Source organism: Salminus brasiliensis, chromosome 19 (genome assembly GCF_030463535.1).
Source record: "Salminus brasiliensis chromosome 19, fSalBra1.hap2, whole genome shotgun sequence".
NCBI classification, from domain to species: Eukaryota; Metazoa; Chordata; class Actinopteri; order Characiformes; family Bryconidae; genus Salminus; species Salminus brasiliensis.
Window position 1 is genome coordinate 32066302 of NC_132896.1, and position 17280 is coordinate 32083581.

The 17280-nt window shown below is 42.1% G+C and overlaps 1 protein-coding gene across 1 annotated transcript in view; it reads left to right on the plus strand.

Annotated features, from left to right (window-relative positions):
- The window catches only part of LOC140541474 (alpha-1,3-mannosyl-glycoprotein 4-beta-N-acetylglucosaminyltransferase B), a 32546-nt gene that overhangs the window by 8480 nt on the left and 6786 nt on the right, over window positions 1–17280 (plus strand). The window contains exons 5-12 of the mRNA XM_072664116.1: window positions 1520–1566; window positions 7129–7242; window positions 7374–7449; window positions 7965–8079; window positions 9531–9661; window positions 11037–11144; window positions 11336–11529; window positions 16276–16354. Of these exons, the coding sequence (XP_072520217.1) occupies window positions 1520–1566; window positions 7129–7242; window positions 7374–7449; window positions 7965–8079; window positions 9531–9661; window positions 11037–11144; window positions 11336–11529; window positions 16276–16354 (864 nt within the window). The remainder of the gene's footprint in view (window positions 1–1519; window positions 1567–7128; window positions 7243–7373; window positions 7450–7964; window positions 8080–9530; window positions 9662–11036; window positions 11145–11335; window positions 11530–16275; window positions 16355–17280) is intronic.

Below are 17280 nucleotides of genomic sequence, written 5' to 3' on the forward strand. Positions count from 1 at the left end.
GGCATAGGTTACTCAGCAACATGGTGCTTATTAGGGCATTCCACCAACAGCACAATGCTTCTACTGACTCATTTAGAACTGGTTCAGTTTGGGGATTTTGAACAATGCCTCAGCCACTCGTGTGTTTGTTTATGGACAGGTGCTAACGCATGTTGATGACGTAGCTCCCCCTAGCCTTGTTCGGTACATGCAAAGCCAGCTACCGTCTCTTTACGAACCACTGCCGAAGCAGAACTGCCGGGCAGCCAAAACACTCAGCCAACAGGGCGCCGGTGCCGGCCAGCGTCACTTAAGAGCACCATCTACCCAGTTGTACATCTAGTTGTGCTCTCTCTCGGACTCCGGCCACTGATGGCAAAATGGCTTTGCTCAGGATTTGATCTAGCAACCCCCGGACCATAGTGGTTGTGCATTAGACCGCTGAGCTACTTGGAAACATTTATGTGTGTTTCTAGAATTAAAAAATGTAGTCGTATGAATCCTGGCACCATGAACTGAACTTTGACCCGAATCATGAGTTGCCTATGAGGATCCTACAACAAATATGACCTTAAGATATACATTTCTAATGCCTTTAAAGTCTTATAATATGAATTTATATAAAAATTTTGGGTTTGAATTTAGTGCTTCAGTAGTATTAACATTACTGAACAGAGCTGACTGATATGATCCTTGTTTCTAAATCGTCTCAAATAAACGACAGAAGCTCAAGTTCTGTGACTAATCGTATGTTTATGGGCATTTACAGGGCGTTTCAGTGCTGATTGAAGCTTGCTTTGCTTTAAAGCAGCGTTATGTGCAAATTTGTATTTTTTGCTTTTGGGCTCCCGCTACAGTTGGGGAGTGTAACTCACTTTCACCCCCCTACCATAAATACAAATCTGCTTGAGTACAGACAGCATGGACAGCTGTACACATGCATTTGTTGACAAGCGGAAGGTAAAGAAGCATGTGGACTGAGGCAGTAGAGTAATATTACAGGATTTTACACAAATATCAGTTCCACCAAAGTTCAAAGTGGCAACGACAGAGATGCCATTCTCCCTTTTCCAGTCAGTGGAGCATCAACATGATTCTGAAGCTTCTGATTTCTGGTAAAATTGATAAATAAGTTGATACATAAAGTTGCTTTAAGTTACTCCTACTCTCTCTGAAGCATGCCTTCATATTGCTTATCATGGTGCCTCTAGATCTGGCACGTAAAAAGTTGATGAGCTCCCTCCCAAAGTGAAGGTCAGCCATCAATCAAATGCATCAATAAAACAAAAAACATCCTTTAGAAGATTGTTTAGGGGATCAAAAGAGTTCCTTGTATTTCATTGCTTCCAAGACCCTTTTATTTTTAAGCGCAGTAGTGTCTATGATGCACGGTTTGGTGAACATGCTCATATCCGTGTGTCCTTACATCACAGCGTTGGCTCGGAAAGTTTCAAAAGCTTGTGTTTTTTCCTTTTTTTTTCTTTGTGCCTTTCCTGTTTTTGTCCCTCAGTCACAGGCCTTTCTTCTGTTCCCTTCACAGACTGACAGCACGTTTGTGAGCAGTGTGGCAGAAAGCATTCAAAAGAAGTGAGTGATAGTTTCTCTTTTCTTCTCTTTTTAAACAACATTTTTGATGTTTTATTATTAATTCTATAAAATCTATATTTCTATAAATTATATTATTAAAGTCTATTAGCTCTATGTGGGTCCTCACTCTGCATGAAAGTTGATAAGAACACAGTAACAATAGGAAACTATAGTTATAATGAAGTTTATATTGAAGTTGTATTTATAGAATGGCAATTTTACAGGAGAAGGAAAAATCCTGCCTAACATTCAGTGGAAGTCAGTGTAAAAAGGTTTAGTTTTAAGTCATTTTGGAGCGTTTATATTGGTCCATTCATCATAAGATGCAGACAGAATGTAAAAAACAGCTGCTAGATTCACATTATGTCGAAAAGTGCAAATAGACATTGACAGTGACGATATAGTACTGATTAATTAACTGACTAATATACTGTATGCAGAGTTCATGGGATTAATGCAGGTCACACTGAAGGTTACAGTGATTTTGCAAGTAACTGTTCCACATTTAAGGCCTTCCCCACCGTGCAGAAAGCTATGCTCTGCAGCTTTTTGCAATGTTGCAGTTGAAAATCTTAGAGGTTAGAAGGAAGTGAGTTGGGGGAAATCAAGAGACAAACAGCTGTGACATCATACACCACAAATGCCGAACAGTACATGATGTGACGATTATAATGAGTACTGCTTGATGAATCAAACGTTTTAATGCATTTCTAAACCTGATGCACAATCCCACAATCTTTATACCTATTTATCTGTAAAGATACAACAACAGGGCACTGATGGCTGGATTAATCGTAAATAGCACAGCACACCCAGGAAGGGATTACGTGTAGTCCTAGTCCAGTTCTAATTAAATAAATCAAGTAAATCATTGCTGCCTTCAAAAACTCGAATCTCCTAAATGTTAACTCTACAGTACTCTGCAGTAATTTTTACTGGACATTAATGTAGAACGATTTTATTTCATTTACATTTACATTTGCGACATTTAGCAGACGCTCTTATCCAGAGCGACTTACAAAAGTGCCTCACTGTTTACTCAAAAATAACCTCAGCTAGTTTCAATAGACTAAAATTCAAAGATACCTACAAGTTACCTCCAAACTAAATGTTTCTATTAATTGTTCTACATTTCTGTTCATTCATCATGAAATTCTGATACAAAGTAATGAACAACTGCCAGATTCAGATTATATCAAAAAGTGCAAACCAGTAAAAATGGAGATACCCTGTTCTGCTGGAGTTAGGGTTTTTGTGGGACAGTGAAAATATGTGATTGACAACATTGTCTTAGGCCTCTGAACAGTGATTCCAAACTTTTGAACCGAAGCGTATAGTAGAAATAAGCCAATAAGAATGAATGAGCTCATTTTAAGCCTTAAGCCTCTGACACATCAAGCCGACTGTCGGCTGCTGGATCAGGACGTCAGTGAGCACAGGCAATACTGACTGGTTTTGCTATTCAAATGTGCACCTTTTTAAAACTGGTAGTATTTGAATATCTCATTTGACCCGGGATTTGAACCAGTGATCTTGGAGCCAATTTTTTTTTTAAATAATATATATATATATATATATATATATATATATATATATATATATATATATATATATAAATACAGAAACTTTCACCAGACATCACCAGAAGTCACTGATTCAGAATGTAATGATATTAATAATGCACTAATCATGCATTAAAAATAAGTAAAACTCATGATATTGGGCAGATATATTCTACCTCTGGTAGATCTGTCATGGAAAACTTTCCTATCATATAAAGCAGCAAAAAAGGCAATGCTGAAACACTATATTGAGCAGCCCTAATATAAAGGCCGATATACAATATAGCATTAGATACTCAATCATTTCATGCTTTTGTTCATGTACAAATGACATTTGAATTACTGCCTCTTCACTCGCCCAGTACTTTGTACTCCAGTGGTTTTCTGTCACTTTCTTCTGGCATATTTGCCTTAAACACATCGAAAGCCTAATATTCAAACAGGTACTTCCACCCCTTTCGGGCCTGAGGGTCAGAGAACTAAAGCAAACAGAGATAACCTTACAAAACCATCCATTGTGCAGACATAGGCCTATTAAAGCATGCACTTTCTAACCCCTCGAAGTCAGTATTGGTGTCAGCCACAGTCTTTTATATTGGTTAGGCCTGAAAAGTTGACAATGCTAATAACGATTCCAAAACGTGTACCAGGTTATTTGTCCTAATAACTCTGGAAAGGTTAAAAGGTCAGAGGACAATAGGATCCATCGTTATAAGAGTAGAGCTTTGAACAGTTGAGGTTTTTGTTCTGACTTTCTCAAAAACAAATTTAAGAAAATTATCAGGAAAATACACAATGTGTCCAAATACTTATGGACACCCCTTCTAATGAATAAATGCATTTAGCTACTTTAAGTGGCACCCAATGTTTACACAGATATGCCAATGCTTACATATACACAGCTTGTCTAGTCCCTGTAGAGAAGAAGTATTGCCAATTGAATAGGACTCTCTGGAGCAGATCAACATGAACCTATCAGCTCCATGCTGCCTAATAATCCCAGGTGTGGGCCAGAGGGGTATAAAGCCCCCCAGCATTGATTGAGCTGTGGAGCAGTGGAAGAACTGTGTTCTCAGGAATGATGGACGGTGCTCCATCTAATACTTGAGATGAGTCTCAATAAATGCATATGAATGAAATCCTCACAGCAATGCTCCTCCTCCAAAATGTAGTAGAAGGCCTTCTTCCCTGGACAGTGGAGACAGATACTCCAACGAAAGCAGGATCACCTCTTTTAAATACCCTTGATTTCATTTCCTTGTCCCAATACTTTTGTCCATTTTGTGTATTAGTGAATGAGGCCTAATGTTCCTGACTGTACAGTTTAATTTCCATACTTCCGCACCTCTTAAAGCTGGATGCTCTGGATGTTCTGGCAAGTTCTGGAGAGGGTTTGCAATTCTGTTTCCGAAAAGGTGTGAGAACCTGTGGAAGGAACCTGACACACTGTAGAAACAGAGGGCTGATCATGTGTCAAGGGGATAAATCAGTTATGAGGGTCAGACACTAATCCTCTGTGGTCTATTGCCCTAGAGAGTGTTTGGGTGTCATAGTGTGTGTGAGAGTCTGTGTACGAGACAACCGAGACAACTGAGACAACTGAGATAGGGCAGATAACAGAGCAGATAGCGAGGAAAAATGCGCGTGTGTGTAGGTGTACGTGTGTGTCTTCTATATTTACAGGCCCTGTCATATCTAGCTGGTACTTTCCCTTTCCTTCAGTGTGTGTTTGTCTGTGAATCATTTCGGCTTTCAGTGCAGGATGTAGGCATGTACCCTCACTGAGCACTTGTACTCTACTCAGGTTGCAGATCTTAAATCGGATTGGCTCCATATACGCAGACCTATGACCACCTCACAACATCTGGATTCCCTAATTGAGATTGCAGCATTGTTAGTGATGTTTACATATTATTTCTCAGATGAGATTTTTCACAAGATTTAAGTTTAAGAGCCTCTCTAAGGTGGGAGCTCATGTCTTTTTGAATTTCATCCATCATTGGCAAAGAGAGGGGGCAGAAATGCGCAATACGCGGAAGTGGCCGATATTGGGACGGCTGCTAAATAGTGTCTAGACGGTGTCCGGATTCCGTCTGTGTCCAACTCTATTGGTGATTGATTGTCTTGTCTTGTCTTAACAAAGATTCTGACGTTCACCAGTGTTTTCTTACTTGGGCTTTGTTCCGTTTCTGAGGATGGTGGGATCCGTCGTTAAAACAGTTCTCATCATAAATGTGATGTAGACTTTTGTTTTAGCTAAAAAAAGCACAGCCCTAAGCCAGCCCTTCTTCAGTGGGGCACTTCCTGCGACTTTCGGAATGAGGGAAAATCTGTGCATTTCTCCTCAACTTAACAAACCTTGAATACACATGGATACAGTTCGTTTAGTGGAGCGGCTACCCTACATTATTAGAGCTAGCTAAACCTTGCCGTCATGCTGCCTATCCACAGAGCTCACGGTTCACGGACTACATCGTGTGGAGGAAGAATAGTTTACTGTAAATATTTTGGGGGGTTTTTTGTATCTGAATTTTTTTTTACAGTTATTATATTGTTGCTGTTTAATAATAAGCAATAACTGAAGCTAGTGGTTGGTGTGGCACAACAGATAACACCACTACCTGCCAGTGAGCTATTACACCATGTAGGAGACCGGGGTTTGGGGGGACTATGCAGCGCTACACCAATATGAGTCCTTGGGCAAGACTCCTAACACTGCATTGGCCCACCTCTGTAATGCGAGTGACCTTGTAAGTCGCTCTGGATAAGAGCGTCTGCTAAATACTGTTAATGTAAATGAAACTGATGTGCATCGTGCCAAAAACACCCTTCCTCATTTTTAATTAATTTTATATTGAACTTTTATTTTGGTTAGGCCTGAATAGTGACAAAGTTAATGGTAGCAGCAATTCCAAAATGTGTACCAGCTTATTTATCCTGGAAAACCTGGAAATTTATTTATGAATGTTGGCGCTAATTCCTTCACCAACCGTTCTATAGAAGAGCTTCACAAATGCTACTCAGTCAGTTTCTCAAGCTAAGGGCTAAAAACACAGCCCCAGCCCAACACTCCCTGCGACTTCTCCTTTAGAGTCTCTTTAGAAAGATGCGAAATCTGTGCATTTCTAATATTTAATATAAATCATATTTTTAATTGTTATAAATTCATTATAAATGTTTTATTTGTAAATTGGCATAGTTGATCATAATTAACATTAACAGGCTTTTTATAAAAACAATAAGCCACTCAAAATCCACTTCAAATCTAATCAGCCAATTAGTGTTGTAACGTGTCACCCAGAATCAGATGCTCACAGAGTGGAAAGGAAAAAGAGGCTTTAATAAAAATATTCATAGATTCGTAATCACAAAACAGGCAAGGATCACTTTCCAGAAGGCAAAAGATAATAAACAGAGGAAGAGAACATATCCGAATGGTCAAGGCAAACTCGTAGTCACAAAATCAGGCAATCGGTGTAAATCCAAGGCAAAACACACGGGCAGCAAGTCCAAAGGGCAAGACAAAAAAAACAAGGTCGATACAATACAAAATAACTCAGTAGTTCACCAGAATAGAGATACAGTACTTCACAACCAGCCTGAACTAAAGCCCGGGCTTATATACTAAACTAGAGAGCAGACACAGGTGATAGCAATCAGTATTCGGGTGTCTGGAGACGTGGAGGGATGGGAGGAGTCATGTGATCACACCTACGGTCACCTGAGTGATTCTAGGACATGGAATCTAGAGTCGTGACAGGTGTGCGTATAACATAATCTTGCATGTACGGGTCAGCAGCCTCAGGTGTTATTTACATCCATCATCAGAATGAGGGGAATCGTTGGTGTCAGAAGTGGTTTTAGTATTTCTTGAACTGCTGAGCTGTTCAGCAGAACGGTCTCTGAAGTTTGCTCCGAAAAGCAGAAGACCACATCAGGTTCCTAGTAGTGTTCCTAATAAAGCGCCTTGTGAGTGTTTATGTACTTGATGTTTCTGCAGTTTTCCAGATGATGTGAGTTCAGGCCTGGTTGAAGTCATCTCCCCCTCTCCCTACTACTACCCAAACTTCTCCAACCTGAAGGAAACCTTTGGCGACTCCAGAGAAAGAGTCAAGTAGGAGCTTTTTCTCACCTCCTCGCCGGCATTAGTGCATACATTGCTGACTATGGCTGTCATTAGTGTTTTTGTAGGTATGTTTGCATACAGGAAATGGCAAATATTTGCTTATATGCTTATCTTTCCAGATGGAGGACCAAGCAAAACCTAGACTATGGCTTTCTTATGCTGTATGCTCAACAGAAGGGCACGTATTACGTTCAGGTAAGAGTTTACCTTGGGCCAAAGCCTCAGTGCAGACTTTGAGTGGCTGTTTCCATCATCACTTTTATTAGATTTACAAAGAATGTAAACTAATACAATCCTCACACTTCAGTGGCCTTTACAGTACATCCAACAATAAAGGTAGCACAGGTACCGTATTTCTATAGCAAAAAAAAAAGCTGTAGCACATAGAAAGCTCCAGTTAAACGTGATGGAGGAGTGTTTTACCATCCCGAACGTGGTCACACAGGTCGTTGATTTGTTAGGTAAGACTTAGGCGACTGTTATGAATGATGATTGGGTAACTGCTATGAATCTAGAGCACTGTTAGAGCTGGACTGGTTTTACTAGAGGAGATTTTCTAATGGGATGTGTGGGATTGTCTGATTAGTCTGAAGAAGTCAGTGGAGCTTTATGTTTCAGTTCTGTAGTTGGGGAAGACAGTGGACATTGTGGGGAATTGAAGTGGGATCCCAGTCTTTCAAGGGGTCGCTCTGTGTTTGTGTGTGTTCCAGCTGGAGGACGATATTGTGGCAAAATCAGGATACCATGAGTCTATAACAAAGTACGTCCAAGAGGTGATCACACAGCAGTGGCTCTACCTGGAGTTTTCTCAGCTGGGCTTTATTGGTAAGTCTGTGTTTTTCAATATTCACTTATCCGAACTTTTCGAACTCCTCTTCTCCTTTCTCCTCTCTTCTCTCCTCTCATCTTTTCTTACCTTCTCTTCTCCTCATTTCTCTCCTCTTCTATTCTCTTCTCTTCTCCTCATTTTTGTCCTCTTATCTTCTCTTCTCCTCTCTACTCTACTTTCTTCTCCTCATTTCTCCTCTCTTCTCTTCTCTTCTCCTCTCTTTTCTCCTCTACTCTCTCCTCTCTTCTCTTCTCCTCTCTTTTCTCCTCTACTCTCTCCTCTCTTCTCGTCTCCTCTCTTCTCTCCTCTCCTCTTTTCATTTCTTCTCTCCTCTTTCTCCTCTTCTCTTCTCCTCATTTCTTTCCTCTTCTCTTCTCTTCTCTTCTCTTCTCTTCTCTTCTCTTCTCTTCTACTTTCTTCTCTCTCCTCTTTTCTTATCTTCTCTTCTCCTCATTTCTTTCCTCTTCTCTTCTCTTCTCTTCTCTTCTCTTCTCTCCTCCTTTCGTCTCTTTCTCCTCTCCTCTTCTCTTCTCCTCATTTCTATCCTCTCCTCTTCTTTCTTCTCTCCTTTCTTCTCTCCTCACCTTTTCTCTTCTCCTCTGTTCTCTTCTCCTCTCAATACACATAAGAAATAGAGAACCTGAGCCCAACTCAAGTTTAATCTTCCTGAATGTGGCCCAAAAGTCTAATATTTGGTCTCGGCCCTCAGGGCTTGGGTTGGGTAGCAAAACTATTCTTTCCCCAGTCCTCTCTTCTCCTCCCTTCTCCTCTCCTCTCCTCTCCTCTTCTCTCCTCTTCTCTCCTCACTCCTGTCCTCCCTTCATTCTCCCTTCTCTTCATTTCCCTTACCTTCTCCTCTCATCAACACTCTCATTCTCGTCCAATCACGGCTCTTAAGACTGCATCTGCAAGCAGGACAGAGTTCTCAGTCTCATCAGAGCGTCTCTCTCTCTTAAGAGAGTCTCTTAAGAGTCTCTCTTACTACGAACTAGCCGCTGGATGAGGTTTGTCTCAGTGGTACATTGGGGTTCGAGTGATCACTGGGACAGAAAGTCTTTGTCTCTGTGGTTCTCAGGTGTCCAATAGCGTTCAGGTTATAGGCGAAGTGGCGTCAGTGGTCACAATAGCGCACAGGTCCATTCCAACCCAGTTTTCACAAAGCAGGGGGGTAAAAGAAGTAAACCGACACCAGCGAAGGAATCTTCTGTTATCTGCTCTTAAAGAAGATCCCACACACAAACAGGTCTCTCTCACACACACACACTTTAATTCTCACACTCACATCAGAAGCACACAGTGTTCTGGTTTCCTGTCATGAGAAATAAATAGAAAGTAGGAACACTCACCCACCCTCACACACACACACACACTCCCTGGGCTTTTCTAAGAAAAGTCATGACTGCCTTATGGTTTCTCTGTCCACCCAAACTGCTTTTTTTTTTTACAGGTAAGCTTTTCCGAGCTTCAGATCTGCCCATGATTGTGGAGTTCATTCTGATGTTCTACAAAGACAAGCCCATTGACTGGCTGCTGGATCACCTCCTCTGGGTCAAAGTGTGTAACCCAGAGAAGGACAGTGTAAGATGATAGATCTTTCATTACAAAAGGTTCTAGGTCTGGTTGTAATGCTAAACAGTACCCACAAGAGGTTCTTTGTTCCAGTGGCAGTGAGACAGCTGGACAGAACACAAATTATTCTTATTGGATGTCCTTTTCTTATAATTGGTTCTGCGTATTAACCCTCTGGAGTTTAAGGACATTTGCTCAAGGCACCTGAGCTCTCTCTGTAATGAGACCCCATGTGACCTAGAGCACTGTGTGAGGAGATACTCTAACCCTAACCTGAAAAATGAAAGTCAGGTTTAGGAAATTCTTCATATTTCCTTTTAAAAACATCCCTTTACTCATATGGACAAATTGTTCTGGTGCCTGAAACAGGTTTACCAGAGTCTTAGCTTCACAAACTATACAAAATGAATATAAACAGCGAGAGGCAGAAGACTCTGCAGTAGTCTGTCCAGTTTCTGAGTGTCCACTCAGTTTCTCAGAAAGATGGACATAGATACATGCCTGAATTCAGCAATTACAGATGAGAGGCAGATGATGGACACCAGTTAGACTGGGTGAGAGAAAGAGATGAGAGCCTCGTATCTCCAGGTGTGAGTGACATACAACAACAACGATGAATTTTCAACAGGATACAGCGTAATATTTACCCACATGTTGTTTCACGTGGGATTAATACAGCCTGAGGTTAGTTTCACGGCTAAAGAGGGTAAAGGCAGCAGATTCTTTACTGATGCAGGAGAGCGATGTCCGTAAAAATGACTGACATGGCGCAGCATTCGGACGGGACTAAAATCACTGAGAAACTCAGGTAATAATTACATCACCCCACGTCCCCACGTAGAACCAGTCCCGTCCCAATACAGCTTTAGAAAGTCAGACTCAGTGAATGCTCCCAGGTTTTAGAAAGTCAGACTCAGTGAATGCTCCCAGGTTTTAGAAAGTCAGACTCAGTGAATGCTCCCAGGCTTTAGAAAGTCAGACTCAGTGAATGCTCCCAGGTTTTATAAAGTCAGACTCAGTGAATGCTCCCAGGCTTTATAAAGTCAGACTCAGTGAATGCTCCCAGGCTTTAGAAAGTCAGACTCAGTGAATGCTCCCAGGTTTTAGAAAGTCAGACTCAGTGAATGCTCCCAGGTTTTAGAAAGTCAGACTCAGTGAATGCTCCCAGGTTTTAGAAAGTCAGACTCAGTGAATGCTCCCAGGTTTTAGAAAGTCAGACTCAGTGAATGCTCCCAGGTTTTAGAAAGTCAGACTCAGTGAATGCTCCCAGGCTTTAGAAAGTCAGACTCAGTGAATGCTCCCAGGCTTTAGAAAGTCAGACTATGGGGTGAATGGTCGTGGTGGATTAGAGAATGTTGCCTTATTCGTTTTTCCTTGTCCACAGAAACACTGCGGTGCTGAGAAGGCCAAACTCAGGCGCACTTTCAAGCCCTCGCTGTTTCAGCATGTGGGTCTGCACTCCTCCCTGCCTGGAAAAATACAGAACCTGAAAGTTAGTCATGATTTTCGCTTCTTACTCTCACATTTCTGAAATTTCCTAGTGATTCATAGTCATTTCTCCAACTGTTCAGCAATCAGCAAGTTTTACATTACCTAGAAATTGAATCATGTTTTGTTGTGCTGGGTGTGTGCTTGTCTGTGTGTGTGTGTCTGTGTGTGTGTGTGTGTGTGTGTGTTGATTAGGATAAAGACTTTGGAAAACAGGTTCTGTTCAAGGCCCACTCCAACCCTGATGCTGTTCTGAGCAGCAGTTTGAAGGATTATCAGGGTCACTCCTTGGAGAAGGCTTACCTGGGACAAGACTTCTTCTGGGGTTTCACTCCTACCAAAGGGGATTACATCCTCATCACCTTCACAACACCTCAGATCATTAAAGGGTGAGAAAGTAACGCCTTGTTTTTGCACAAACACATGTATAGATTTTTCTTTATACTCCAGAAGTAATTAGTCGGGCCAAGCCCTGTTCAGGAATCTGAAAAAACTGAAAATATATGCTACATTCATGCTACATTGTCCCTATAGCAGAGAGTTATAAGTGCCTTGCTCAAGTGACCGACAGTGACAACTTAACAGGCCTGGGTATCGAGCCCACAACCCTCTGATCAATGAGCCAGAAACATAGGTCTTCTCTTCACATATAGCAGCTAAAAAGAAAAAAAGCCAGACTCTGGAACAGAGACAGTATGAGCTTAGATGATTTGGGTATTGAACCTACAACCTTGTGATCAATAACTCAGCACTGTAAACCACTCTAAGACAAAAGTCTTTACTTCACATATACCAGTTAAAAAGGCCAGGCTCAGCCATGCTATAGAACCCCTGAAAAAGAGACAGTAGCTTAGTGGACCCGAATATCGACCCCACAACCCTGTGATCAATAACTTAGCACTGTAAACTGCTCAGCCAGCCTTAAAAAGAAGTCTTTACTTCACATATACCAGCTAAAAAGGCCAGGCTCAGCCATGCTATGGTACCCCTGGAACAGAGACACACTGATTAATAAACCAGCACTTGTGATTCATCATGTCAAAAAAAGAGAACCTTGTTTTTTGTATTGGTGCAAAGCCTCAGCATCTTAAATGGGGAAGATAATCTGATTTGTAAGCACAAACTGGAAGGGTGGATGAGGGGAGACAGGATGTTGTTCCATCCCTGGAGACTTGCTCTGGTCTAAAATGGGAGTGGTGACAGGAAAAACACTTGAACTTAGAGCCTTCTACAACTAGCTTAACTATATGCTACCCATACCTAGACACTGAATCATAAACCTTCTGGGTGCACTTTCTTGAAGGTTTGGGTAGGGCATAATAGTGTGTACGTGCCCACATGCCTGTGCCTTCAGAAGCGTTCGGCATAGCTCTGCATTCACTGTAAATAGTCAGGCCTCTAGTTTGTAAGGGTTGTATTTGCTGGTAGTTCACATGAATGAGGTTTAGAGGTTGTTAGTTGAGTTACTACAGTGAAGGTTTAATTACAGGGGATAATTTATCAGCTGTCAAATGTTTTGATAAATCTGGGCCAGGCTTATTAAATATACTGGAGCAAACTACACAGCTGTATTTGAAGACGGCTTGCCTTTGTTTGTTCGCCATGTACTTTTGATAAGCGCTGTATTAGTATATGGCCGGAATGATGTTTAATGGCACTTCTCAAACAAAGTCCAGTGGTGTGTGCCAGCAGTGACATTCCCATGGGTTTCTTTATAGGCTTATATAGGAAGCCTGTTCCTAGTACTGGGTTTACTGTAAGGCATTTTAAAGGCAGAATGTAGTGTTTGGAAAGATGAACTCTGGGCATGGTTGAGTGTGCATTTCCTGAAAAAATGTGAACTCTGACGAATCCTGTTTAAGCTTATTGTACAGGAAGTGTTTGGAGTTTGAGTCAGCTGTTTTGGTTGTGCTTAAGCAATTCAGACGGTAAAAACGGTCATACACAATTTGTTGGTCATGTACTATCAAACACACTCTTTCACACACTCTTACACGGATTTGGGCCTGTACTGCCAGGCAGCTTTTATAGTACAGGCAAAAAGCTTTTACTATAAATGTGTATCTGATTGTACAGGACTAAAACAATTAGTGTGGTGCAGGCCCAAAGTTTTTGCTGTATAAGAGTGTCTAATAGTACAAACCCAAAACCTTGACTGTAGGAGTGTGTCCAATAGTACAGGCCAAAAACCTTGACTGTAGGAGTGTGTCCAATAGTACAGGCCAAAAACCTTGACTGTAGGAGTGTGTCCAATAGTACAGGCCAAAAACCTTGACTGTAAGAGTGTGTCCTATAGTGCTGGCCCAAATCTTTTGTTGAAAGAGTGTGTCTGATTTTACAGGACCAAATCTATTACTGTAGTGCAGGGCACTGTCTTTACTTTAAGAGTGTGTCAAATAGTACAGGCCCAAAACCTTGTCTGTGAAAGTGTGTCCAATAATACAGGCCCAAAACCTTGACTGTAGGAGTGTGTCCAATAATAGAGGCCCAAAGTCTTTACTGTAAGAGTTTGTCAAATAGTACAGGCCCAAATTCTTGACTGTAAGAGTGTGTCTGATTGTACAGGACCAAATCCATTACTGTAGTGCGGGGCCCAAAGTCTTTACTGTAAGAGTGTGTCCAATAGGACAGGCCCAAAACCTCATAGGAGTGTGTACAATAATACAGACCCAAAGTCTTTACCTTAAGTGTGTGTCCAATAGTACAGGCCCAAAACCTTGACTGTAGGAGTGTGTCCAATAATAGAGGCCCAAAGTCTTTACTGTAAGAGTTTGTCAAATAGTACAGGCCCAAATTCTTGACTGTAAGAGTGTGTCTGATTGTACAGGACCAAATCCATTACTGTAGTGCGGGGCCCAAAGTCTTTACTGTAAGAGTGTGTCCAATAGGACAGGCCCAAAACCTCATAGGAGTGTGTACAATAATACAGACCCAAAGTCTTTACCTTAAGTGTGTGTCCAATAGTACAGGCCCAAAACCTTGACTGTAGGAGTGTGTCCAATAATAGAGGCCCAAAGTCTTTACTGTAAGAGTGTGTCCAATAGTACAGGCCCAAAACCTTCACTGTAAGAGTGTGTCCAATAGGACAGGCCCAAATTCTTGACTGTAAGAGTGTGTCTGATTGTACAGGACCAAATCCATTACTGTAGTGCGGGGCCCAAAGTCTTTACTGTAAGAGTGTGTCCAATAGGACAGGCCCAAAGTCTTTACCTTAAGTGTGTGTCCAATAGTACAGGCCCAAAACCTTGACGGTAGGAGTGTGTCCAATAATAGAGGCCCAAAGTCTTTACTGTAAGAGTGTGTCCAATAGGACAGGCCCAAAACCTCATAGGAGTGTGTACAATAATACAGACCCAAAGTCTTTACCTTAAGTGTGTGTCCAATAGTACAGGCCCAAAACCTTCACTGTAAGAGTGTGTCCAATAGGACAGGCCCAAATTCTTGACTGTAAGAGTGTGTCTGATTGTACAGGACCAAATCCATTACTGTAGTGCGGGGCCCAAAGTCTTTACTGTAAGAGTGTGTCCAATAGGACAGGCCCAAAACCTCATAGGAGTGTGTACAATAATACAGACCCAAAGTCTTTACCTTAAGTGTGTGTCCAATAGGACAGGCCCAAAACCTTGACTGTAGGAGTGTGTCCAATAATAGAGGCCCAAAGTCTTTACTGTAAGAGTGTGTCCAATAGTACAGGCCCAAAACCTTCACTGTAAGAGTGTGTCCAATAGGACAGGCCCAAAACTTTGACTGTAGGAGTGTGTCCAATAATACAGGCCACAAATCTTGACTGTGAGAGTGTGTCTGATTGTACAGGACCAAAACCATTACCAGTATTGCGGGCCCAAAGTATTTACTGTAAGAGTGTAACCAATAGGACAGGCCCAAAAACTGGACTGTAAGAGTGTGTCCAATAATACAGGCCCAAAGTCTTTACCTTAAGAGTGTGTCCAATAATACAGGCCCAAAACCTTAACTTTAAGAGTGTGTCCAATAGTACAGGAACCATTACAGTAATATCCGTGTTGTTGGTCAGCAGTAGGAATACACAACACTTTCAACAGTCTCAGACAGATGGGAAAACCTGTATAACTGCATTGTATCTGAACAGTGTATATTTGTCTTTATGGTGGAGATTACGCTGAGCGTCACAGAATACTGCTGTGCTTTATGGTTCAGTAGGCTTCAAAGACAGAGGCAGTTCAGTAAAGCTTATTGTACATTTACTCAGCTGCCTACATCTTCTGTTGACTGTTAGAGTGAGTCTCTGGCAGGGCAGGCCCAAAGGCTTGACTGTGAGAGTGAATCTGCTAGTTCAGGCCTCAGCCCTTTACTGTGAGAGTGTGTCTAATAGTACAGGCCCAAAGCCTTTACTGTAAGTTGCCATACCCAGCTCAGGTCCATCCAGAACATAATCCCATCATTTTGATGCTTGACTTGGACTTAGAACATCAACTTAGAATTTAAAATATATATAAAAAAAATAATAAAAAATAATAAAAAATAAACTCAATTTAGTTGCAGATAATTAATAAATAAATAATAACAAATAAACGGAGAAGGTTAGGAGTACAGAATGATGAACAGAGCTGTATATGCTTCCGAAATGACCAAGAAAGCTGTAAAATATCAAGAATGAAGATGGTGGCAAACCTGATGCTAAATACACTATGTGTCCAAAAGTTTGTGGACACCTCTCCTAATGAATGCATTCAGCTACTTTAAGTTGCACTCATTGCTGACACAGAAGTGCAAATGCAACATGAATCTATCAGCACCATGCTAATGTCTAATAATGCCAGGCGTGGGCTATAGAGGGGTATAAAGCCCCCCAGCATTGAGCTGTGGGAGAACTGTGTTCTCTGGAATGATGGATGAGTTGGGGAACTGGGGGTGGTCCAACATCCTGGCCTTGCTAACACTTTTGTCACTGAATGCAATCAAATCCTCGCAGCAGTGTTCTCTTCCCTGGACAGCAGAGACAGTTACTCCAACAAAAGCTGGATCAGCTCTTTTAATAGCCTTGATTTCAGAAGAAGCAGTGGATGAGCAGTCTATGTAGTCTAGTTATTATATGACACTAAGGGTGTTCCTCTCTCTCTCTCTCTCTCTCTCTCTCTCTCTCTCTCTCTGTGCAGGTACATCTTTCGGACTGGAAGCATCGAGACGAATGGAGACAAGTTTTACAACACCACCGTGGAGGTGCTGCCTAGTGACGTAGGTGCCCTAGGAGTCATTTTAATGCTCAGATTTCCAGGGTGACACTGAGAGTGATAAGGCTGACACACTGGATCCTGTGACACATCTCACCTCATGTTCTGTGTGTGTGTGTGTGTGTGTGTGTGTGTGTGTATCCATCCACCCACTAATTATGACCTTTACCTTAACTACAGCTGCAACCTTTACTCCCCATCTTACTAGAGAGAGAGAGAGAGAGAGAGAGAGCGTGTGTGTGTGTGTGTGTGTGTGTGTGTGTGTGTGTGTGTGTGTGTGTGTTAAAATGCACACTTCCTCATTCCCCGTCACTGAGCGAGGAGGACACTCCTCCGCCTGGTAGCTTCCACCATGCATCCCTGCTTATGGCTGCAAGTAAACCCTCACAAGAGGTTCCTCCACTGTTTCAAATGGGAGAGCCTCCAAAAGTTCCTGAAGGATCTCTAACAGTGTAGTTGGGTTCTCTTGGGTCGGACCAAGCACTGAAATGACACACTGCAGAGAAAAAGGTGAGGCAGGACGTTGGTGGAGTGAGTGGACAGGGTTGTGAGAAATTACACCTGGATTAACTCTTCTTAATTTCCTTGATTTTAGAAAAAGAAATCATTAATGAGCAGGTGTCCCAATACTTTTGTCAACACAGTGTAGCAACAGCATGACAGGGGATCTTTTCAATCGGCTTTATAAAAAAAAATTAAGGGGGGGGGGGGGCTTTGAGGGGGACTAAGGCGCTGTCACTGTGAACAGAGGATCACTGGGTCGAATCCCGGTCATGCTGCTAGCCATCGGCAGCCGAGGCCCAGAGAGAGGGTGAGTAGATGGCCGTCGCTGCTGTCTGCAGGCTGGTGCATTGGAGCCGGGTATGCGGCGCTTCCCTCCAGGCGCGTTGGTTGGATGCCTGGGGATGCTGCAACGGCAGCAGTCGGAAA